This window comes from Pyrus communis, chromosome 4, assembly GCF_041283825.1.
Source record: "Pyrus communis isolate YQ-2024b chromosome 4, ASM4128382v1, whole genome shotgun sequence".
NCBI lineage: Eukaryota > Viridiplantae > Streptophyta > Magnoliopsida > Rosales > Rosaceae > Pyrus > Pyrus communis.
The window spans coordinates 17,443,908-17,453,235 of record NC_142568.1 but is presented as its reverse complement, the minus strand read 5'-3'; the positions used below and the strand labels follow the sequence as shown (position 1 = coordinate 17,453,235).

The window sequence follows — 9,328 nt, the reverse complement described above, 5'->3', positions numbered from 1 at the left end:
GTTGAGGAATGAGATTTCAACTCAAATGCACAAAGACAAACACATGCTTTAACTGACCTAACTCACATCTATCATATAAAAATAAACTTGTTAAAAAGTTTTAAATTCAGTTCGACAACGTAAGTTGCAAAATATTTTGAGAAATTTAAGATAATGAAACAGTGAAAATTTGAAAATTACCTTAAAAATCATATGAAACAAACAAAACCTAGGTAAAATAAAATGAATTGAGTAGTTTTATTCACGCACATTTTTATTTCCAACACACTTATTAATTTTTATCTAGTGATCTTCTTTAATTCATTTGATCCTACGGTCAAAAATTGAGATATGGCTCCTCCGCCCAAGGGCAGTGATGAGCAGCAGCCTCACATATGGGGCAAAGATGTCATCATCCTCTTCCACGACTGGCCTAACAACCACCTCGACAAATATGTCTTGGCTCTCTTCTTCATCTTCCTCCTCGCTGTCGCCATCGAGATATTGTCCGTTTTGCCCAAACACCGACCAAGCACCAAACCCTACCTATCCCTCCTCGGCCAGACCAGCGTCCACACTTTTCGTACTGGTTTGCCTTACCTGATCATGATCTCCGTCATATCGTTCAATATCGGAATCCTCATCGTCACCCTGGCCAGCCATACCATAGGTTTCTTCATCGTTAAGATTCGCGATCATGGCCACCTCCCCAACTAACCCGAACCGAAATTTTGATTTATCTTCTTGTTGTTGGTCAATGCTTGGGTTGGCTTCTATCTTCTTTTTTGGTTGGTTTGTATTAATGTTATGAGTGCGCTGCTTCTTGTTGTGGTTGCTTTTCTTGGCCTAAGATTTTCTCTGAGCTTGTTGGGTTGTGTTAGCTAGTCAGCTTGTGTTTCAATTGGACTTAATATTTGTATTGCATAAATGTCTATTCAAATGAAGTAAATAGTTGGACAGCAGTTTGGGAGAGATGAACAAATATAATCAGTAGAATATGCATTAAGGTCAAATGAATCTTACAGTAACAGCAACCGTCGGATGCCGAGATCTCGTTCTTGATTGGTGAGGTACACTCCTGGAGCTCAGTCTGTACCTTAGCCAGTTGACTTGATGATTGCTTTTGATGCTGTAAAAACCAAGATCGGTTCGTCGTCAACGATTTTTGGAGCTCTTCAGAAGAACAAAATCACTAAAGAAGCTAATCTCCACTGTTCGTTAGTATAGAAAGATGAATTATTTAACGTTGTTTACACTTGACTCTTCTTCTAGAACCCGTCTATAATTATTTGAGACGTTGATTACAAAATCGTACATCCTGGCCGCCCAAGAGCTGCAAGTAGTCGTTTAGGCCACAAAAAAGACAACCAGGACGATCTAGGTACATCCTCTGCAGTTTCATGAGATTCGTCTGAATTATCTCGGTCGGAATCCTCCTTATCATCATTCTTGGGGTTCTCAACTGCAGGCTGATCTCCATCTTCAGTTCCAGCCTCTGCAATTTCCCCTGGCTTCTTGTCAAATAGCCCCTTGAATTGCTTCCGCACCTTCTTCTCAACTTCCTGATTATTAATGGCGAGACAAAGACAATCGCATAAATAATTTTTACTCCACGTCTCAAATCATAAACAAATTGTTGCTGATCAACTCACCTGTTCTTTCTGCTTAACTTTTTGAAGAGCAGCTGTAGCATCAGGTTCGGTTGACTTGTCTAGTTTGATCATCTAAAAGCATCGGAAGGGATTCGAAAATGAATAACAATAATTTAATTATCAAAAATATCACTGAATTATTTATAAGCATTACCTTGTTGAAGTCACGCTTTGCTTCCTCGAAATCTCCAAGAGTCATGTAGGCCATACCTCGACGGTAAAGAGCCTTGACGTGTCCAGGGTTTGCTTCTAAAACCTAGAAGTTCCATCGGGAACACATTACAAACCAAAGTGAAAGAATCAACTTCAGACTACATTACCAATTATCCAGACCCCTTATCTTTTAATATGTAAGTATCAAGACATACCTTGTTGCATGTCTCGATGGATTTTCTGCATTCTCCCATCTTCAGGAAGCATGCGGCGACATTCAGATGTAACAGATTCTTAAACATCCAACCAAAAAATGAACCATTTATCAGTCCTCAACATATAGTTATCAAACATACAGGTTGTGCAACTGGACTTCAGAGAATGTGAAGCGAAGATGTTCAGTATTACAAGAGTCGAGAATAAAACAATTACAGCTTACTAATCCCATCTAGGTAAAATTTAAATAGAGAATAAGACACCCAAAGGAGAAATACAAGAAGCAAGTGGTTACCCTTGTATTGGCAAATATTTTCCCCTCTTCATCATCTTGTGGATTAACATGATTAAATTCCCGAAGCACCTGTATAGAAGCCATCCAACAGATACGATCATATGACAATAAGGTCACAATGGACACTTTTTTTTTCATGGCTTAGAGCAGAAAGTAGAGATTATGATTTCGTAGGATGTAGTATTATCATCCATTCATAAAAGTGAAATAAACTCAACTATACAGAAACATGGAACTGAGAACTGCAGTTAGGTTCCAGAAATACGACTCTCAAATCACTAGATAAACTGTGGCTGAACAGTGAACACAAATCAGTTTTGTAACAAGCAGCAGTTTACTTGCAATACAATTTAATTAATAAACAACCGCAGTAAGAGAACATGCTTCACCATGAAGATAGAATAGGCCTACACCTGGCCTACACCTACAAAATACTCATAATCTAAAGGTAAAGCATGCATGGAAGGGCACAGTACCTTGTCATACTTTGCCTTAGCAAGTTCAAATTTTCCTTCTTTGAATAGCCTGTTCCCCTGAGACGAATATAGCATCATAGTTTCAATTCCCATGATTTAAAGTTCAAATACCCTACTATTAAAATGTTATATATTGATAAAAAATCAAACTTTATACCACTGAAACAACTTGAATATTCAGAAGATGAGCATGAAAGCACGAAAATGTGCACACAAAACTTTGATGCAATGAGATTATGTGTTAATACATCAGTAGCTGTTGATAGTTTGATACCGCAACCACTAGAAGTTAATAATACATACCGTGTTTCTAATCTTCTCTGCTTCATCCATTATGCTTTGAAAATTTAAACCAGTCCAATCCTGCAATGAGTTTGAGAATAAGGTTTAATCACATGGCTAGCATACAGCTTGACAGTAGGAACCTATAGAAGAAGTAAAAACCTCAAACACATAGTTCAGATAAATGTCCAGCTAACAAAAAGCATATAAGCATGTGTATAAATTGTTTATAAAAGCATAGTTTAGTCGTAACTCACATCAACACCTAAAGCATTTAGAGTGCATAATTACGTATACCTCCATCAAGGACTATTAGAGGTAATCCTTAAGACAAAGTACACAACCACTTTGAAGTTACTTTAAGCCGAAAGCTAATTCTCAAAGGTTAAAATTTCATCTCATATTGAAGTAACTGCTTCACAGAAAGTTAACACTAACATGAATGATTAAAATGATCACCCCAGAAATATTCAACAATTAACCCAAACAAACTACAAACAATATCAAAAACAATTATTTTATTTTATTTTTATATGAAATAAACAAACAAATAAATAAAACTTAAAAGAAAGGAAAACATAAGATTACCTTTGGCATCTCAAACCCAAGAAGCTCAATTTCCCATTGAATATGAGCACCTTCAGGAACATTAGCAGGCCTATGATATGGAGAGAAAAGTAGTGTTACACTTGAACTTGGAAAACTATAGAAACACAGGCAGGAGACTTCCATCTATGCGTCTGTGTGTTATATTTTAGGATACTGTTTATTACCAATTACAACAGAAACTACAAATAGTAAGTAAATATTCTCAAAATAACCTAGGAAATTTGTCGTATGCATAATCAGGAGGACATGTGACGAGAGCTCTCTCTTCAGGCAGCATCAAACGAACACACATTTCAAATCCCTCGGGCACCTATCATACAACATAAACCTTTCACTGCATTGAATTTCTGATTAACCACCATTCACATAGAACAAGGTAAACAACTAGCTCCAATTGCATCAAGCAAATCGGACTGACCTTAGAATATGACCTTAGAGTACGCATACAGACACAAACACACGCGCGCGTATTGCACAAACTCAAAAAATGAAGACTTCAAACCAAACATTCTTCTTAAAGTTTATGGACAACTCACAAGGCCTTCTCCAGAACAAAACTCCAAAGGTTGACCATCGTTATCAACTCTTGTATCATAGAAGATTGTCTTTTCCTCGTTAAGAAGCATACCCTTATAATGGACACGTAGTAGGCTGTCATGAAGAGGGCAATCCATAGGAAACTCACCTAATTATTCAAGAAATATAATAGAAACATTATGCTTCATGCATATAACATATGCAGATTGCAGATAAAAGATCCGTGAAAAGACCATAAAAACCACCATTTGAAAAGGACCAGAGTCAATGACTCTATTGGGAAAATCATGTAGCAAGCCTCAATCTATGTTTCTAAGAAACCCTAAATTCTCTGGGAACATAAAATTCTTGAACCACACCTTTTCCATCATGAATACGACGTTTTATCAGGCGCCCATCACCAAGCATGTCGCGCACCTGAAAATACAGAATCATAGAACTAGATCAGAATTTGACTACCCCATAAAGGTATATCCTTGCCAACTTTGCTATACAAATTATTACAAAAGAAAACAAAGAGACATGGAGAGGGAACTTGAGTTATGATAAAGATGAACTTTGCACACCTGAATAAAGTGGGCAAGCTCCACTTCAAAATGAACTTCCTCAACACCTTCTACCACAGGAAGGAAAGGAGATGGAGTTAAGTACTGCTTGGTCACATATATTATTGCCTTCTCTTTCCGTGTCATTGTACCAATTCCCATCTCAAGACCTTTAGGTACCTAGTTTATATTCAAAGACATTGGGGTGAATAAAACATAATACATTAGAGTAATATCAAAATTGACTGTTTCCCCACTCAACATAAACACTTTTGTGGCCTGATTACTTCTAGTCTTAATGTATTTTACTTCTAGACTTAATGTATTCTTTAGTGTATGAAAGAAGAAAATTAGCACCAAAAATGCGATTTAAACCCATCAGATAAGTAACAGCTAAGAGCGATGTCACCTGAAACAAAACAAATGAACAAACCAACACAAACAAAGAAGATAATGAGAAATCGGTTACCAACCTCTGACTTTCCAAAATTAAAGAAAAATGGCTCTCCTTGAGTATGTGAAACAAGCACTTTTCCATCACCTGTCTTTGCTGAAATCCTGAAAACAACCATATACCTCCCTTAGAAAGTTTCCACATATTCATACTTACACGTCATTACAGCAATAGAATACTTATTGGGAAGGGGAAAATTGGTCTTTACCAGGCTTTTACTTCATAAGGTTCCCTTGGTGATTCCCAACCCTGACCTTCAGTTATTACCTGCCAATTTTAATGGGCAATCTATTATGAAAAATAACTCAAATTTGGAGTAAAGTAAAGAAAAATTTGTCCCTACACAGATTATAGTGATTGACACTATTAATCATAATCGAATAAATATTCTGAAAGCGTTTCTGAGTTTAACAGCATGCTCCTAAGTCAAGTGAATGTGCAATATTTTATTATTTCCCGTACCTTCTTTACCACTCCCAAGTCATCACTAATGACCTGAAAATTAGCCAAAATGAAATAAATAAGATCAGAACCAATTTGAGGTCAGGAAGAGGATGAGTACTGTAGTTGATCACCATAATCAATTGTACTTCAAGCATTTTCAACCATAAAATTTATGTTTTGAAATTCTCGCCTTGGCTTTAAAGAAATCGATCATCTCAATTTCAAAATGAAGTTCATCATCCTTGGGAAAGCCGCTGGGTGCTGAAACAGGGCAATCGTCCTCACCATAGTGCACTTGAGGTTTCATTTTGAACTGATACAAGGAAAAATACAGTCTTTAAAGCATATGAGCCAAAGGCACACATTCATAGGCAAAAATAAAGCTTACTAAACCAAGAAGATATTACCATCGCAACTTCACCCTTCAGCATTGTTGGAATTCCTTCGAGTAATCCCACTATGATCTTGCTCTTCCCCAAAACATGTCGTATAGGAGTGCCCTTGCCTGTTAATAAGATTTTAATCAATTCAATGAACATAACAGAGCATTTTAACATGGAAATTCATTTTACTCAAAGCGAAATAAAATTAGGCTTCGACAACTTTAGAAAATCATAGAATTACCACAACACAAAAACTAATTCAGGGGGAAAACATATAAGAAGTGTTATTTAGAAAGTCCACTAATCTCTATACATATTAAATTGTAGTCAGTAACATAAGACTTGCCTCCATATTCCGATCGGGACGATTCAACAATGACTCCGTCCAATGCTCTAACAGTGGAATGATATACAACCTGCAAAATGCACAATGCAATTTAGCTTTCGCCATTTCCTTCCGTAACTTATCCACCAAAATTCTTAATTTGACACAGTTCAATTGCAGTAATGGCTAATCAAAATGCAACACAAGCTCTAACCTGATAACCATCTGAAGGTGTCGAATCGCCTCCACCGGGCCTCATCACCGCTTTCATCAAACCTCCGGCCGCTATCTTCTTCCTCCTATCGTCACAAATCAAACAAAATCAATGAAATTCAAATACAGCATTTCACTGATAATTTCCACACACAAAAAAAAAAAAAAAAACAAAAACAAAATAATTGAAAAAAAAAATACCGCTTCTCATCTTCGGAAGGCTCCTTCGCCTTCTGCGGCGGCGCGACTACCTGCTCGACACCTTCTTCAATAGCCATCGCCGATCAACGTCAAAACCCTAGCCCTACATGAAGAAACAAACTTCCTCTCAGCTCAACCAGCAAGAGCGAGGATTCCGTACACTCAATTACCTTCATAATTTCACTCCGCTTACCCGAAATTCGGACGATCGAGGACGATTCCAGACCGAGTTGACTCACAAGTCGTGATTTTCAAAGCTTCCAGTTCAGCAGCCTCCGTTGATATTTTTACAGCTTTCCAGTCCCACTTCTAAACAAATAATCGAACTACTCGAATGGAAGACGACGCGGAGCGAATTTTTACCGTCGGTAACTGGTAACTGGATTTACCATTTACTGAGGGGTTGCTGAGTCCTAGAGACGATGCGGTGGTGACTCGCACTGAGGATTGAGTCCGGAAGGTATTTGGCGCCACATGAGCAGCCTAGGCCGGCGGCTTGTAAGCTTTGTTATATATTCGACATGTGGCAGAATGATAGATAATATGGTTACGTGTGATAAATTGTTGTTCACCTAATTATCCACCGAAAAGTAAAATGTTGTTGACCTAACTTCTAAGACTTGCTACTTTAAGATCTGTCGACAGTATTCAAGGTCCGCAGATTTCTTTTTTTTTTTTTTTAAATGTCAAGGTCCGTAGAAGTACGCGAAAGACGAACTTATAAAGCGCTGAATGATAATTATGTATGTATTACGTAGCAAGTCCTTAAATTAGTACTTGCCTAGTTCCGTGGCGAAGCCAAGAAATATTGAGGGGAGGGACAAAATTTAAAAGCGTAAAAGGTTCAAAAAAAAATGGAATCAACCTTTAAGATAATAGACAATATTAATGTCGTTCATAATTTATCAATATAAACAAATTACATGAAAACATTGCATAATAGGCTCATTATTAGTAAAAACAAAAACATATCCCTTAATGGAAACAACCAAGCTATCACTCAACCATTCATCCCCTATTTTGTTAGGCAATGGTGTTTTGACAATATTCATAGCAAAAAATGCTCTCTCCACCCAAGTCAATGTTGTAGCTTTCACACCTCCTATTCTTCACCAATTCCTTTGAAAAATCACTAATTTCTTTCAATGATGAAAACTCACTATGCATCTTCAAGTCATGAATATAACTATCAAGCTGAATTAGAAGATTTTGAGGTCCACATGATTAAAATCTTGAGGACAAAGTTGGGACAAATAATCTATTTTTTGTTGGTCAAAAAATGCAAAATTATTCACCGAGCTTAAACATATCATACAAAAGAGGGAATTCGATATTTACCTCATTGGAGCGATCATTCAATTCTTTTAAGTTGCATATAAAGGAAAATAGATGTCCACACAATAGTAATTGAAGTTCGTGAGTCTTAGAGCTTCATGCTTTAATTTTCCGAGTACGAAATGCATGTCCATCATGTTAGGAACATTAATATCATTTTTCTCACACAATTTTTGTTCATCATGACACAAGTCCTCAAAATTATTATCTCTCTAGGATTAAAAGAAAATAAGATGAAATAATTTTAAATTCTGAAAACAATAACAAGAATTAAAAAGGAACAGTAACAAACATCAACCTGTTGTTGCTCTTTAGTCTAAACAAATGAGATAGAGGGAAGAGAATTGAAATGGTGGGCTGGTTTCTTTGGGCAATAATGTTTAATCACTAAGCCTACGGTAGTGCGGTTGGAAAGTAAGCCCACATCAATAAATTAAAAAATTAAAAAGAAACTTTAAGGAACCCACCAATTCACACCGTTTCATTAAAGGGAACAGAGCTTTATAAACAATAGCATATGACGATGTCGTTTGGATTTTAATTAACATTAGGTCGTCTTCTTCCTTGAAAACATTATAACCCAGCAGAGCATTGCAGCGCACCAGCCCAAATACCAGCAGGTTTAGAAGATCGAAGGGCCGGAATCCTCACTCTCAATGGAGATTTCCGACGACCAAAGAGGTAGCCGCCCCTCCTTGCACGGTTGCACCTATGTAGCTTCGCCTACCTTTATTTCTCTTTTATTTTATTTTAAGGGAACTAGGGAAGTAGTTAAATTGTATTTTAAATCGACATATATTCACTCTAGATTAGACTGTCCGGAGCTCAAAAACTTGACAATTCGGACTACTCAAATTAAATTTGACAACCGCTATTAACTCATTTCACTAATTTACTTTACACAAACAAGAGGTTCTGATTTATCTTTCACACAAGTTTCGGAGATGATCGACTTCCGATTCCAAGTACGTGCTCCGTAGATCATAGTCATGCATACTGAAGGATGACATGTATGAGTGATGGAACGGATAGGATTCTGTCAATCATTTTGCAATGCTTCTATCAAATCTCAATCGACTTTATACCATTTCAAACCAACCTCATACACGCAATAATACGTATGATGACACCATAATTAAAAGACTGGAAAATAATTAAAAAATTACTCAATCCAATTATCTTAACATGTTGTTAATTAATCCTAATTGAAGGTTTTATAACAGTTGTAA

The 9,328-nt window shown here is 36.8% G+C and overlaps 2 protein-coding genes across 2 annotated transcripts; one reads left to right on the top strand and one right to left on the bottom strand.

The window, feature by feature from the left end:
• Positions 1-330: 330 nt before the first annotated feature.
• LOC137722058 (copper transporter 6) lies at positions 331-696 on the top strand. Its single transcript, XM_068461052.2, has one exon. The coding sequence runs from the start codon at positions 331-333 to the stop codon at positions 694-696; it is 366 nt and encodes a 121-aa protein (XP_068317153.2).
• Positions 697-942: 246 nt separating this feature from the next.
• On the bottom strand, positions 943-7,349 carry LOC137722519 (peptidyl-prolyl cis-trans isomerase PASTICCINO1). Its single transcript, XM_068461542.2, has 21 exons — positions 6,958-7,349; positions 6,765-6,867; positions 6,565-6,649; positions 6,372-6,441; positions 6,050-6,147; positions 5,833-5,955; positions 5,661-5,693; positions 5,407-5,465; positions 5,218-5,302; positions 4,766-4,924; positions 4,559-4,616; positions 4,199-4,347; positions 3,875-3,972; positions 3,642-3,711; positions 3,075-3,134; positions 2,772-2,828; positions 2,296-2,364; positions 2,000-2,077; positions 1,786-1,887; positions 1,632-1,703; positions 943-1,541 (listed from the first exon to the last, which is right to left on the bottom strand). Exons 2-21 carry the CDS (start codon positions 6,839-6,841, stop codon positions 1,281-1,283), a joined length of 1,863 nt encoding a protein of 620 aa, XP_068317643.2. The 5' UTR covers positions 6,842-6,867; positions 6,958-7,349; the 3' UTR covers positions 943-1,280.
• Between the last annotated feature and the right edge of the window lie 1,979 nt (positions 7,350-9,328).

Bases quoted from the DNA above. Each gene is read 5' to 3' on its own strand.
- LOC137722058 (XM_068461052.2), top strand. From the start codon at position 331: ATGGCTCCTCCGCCCAAGGGCAGTGATGAGCAGCAGCCTCACATATGG.
- LOC137722519 (XM_068461542.2), bottom strand. From the start codon at position 6,841: ATGGCTATTGAAGAAGGTGTCGAGCAGGTAGTCGCGCCGCCGCAGAAG. The intron at 5,466-5,660 runs GTACGGGAAATA...TAAAATTGGCAG, and splicing joins ACTTGGGAGTGGTAAAGAAG to GTAATAACTGAAGGTCAGGG. The intron at 4,925-5,217 runs GTTGGTAACCGA...AATATAAACTAG, and splicing joins TTAATTTTGGAAAGTCAGAG to GTACCTAAAGGTCTTGAGAT.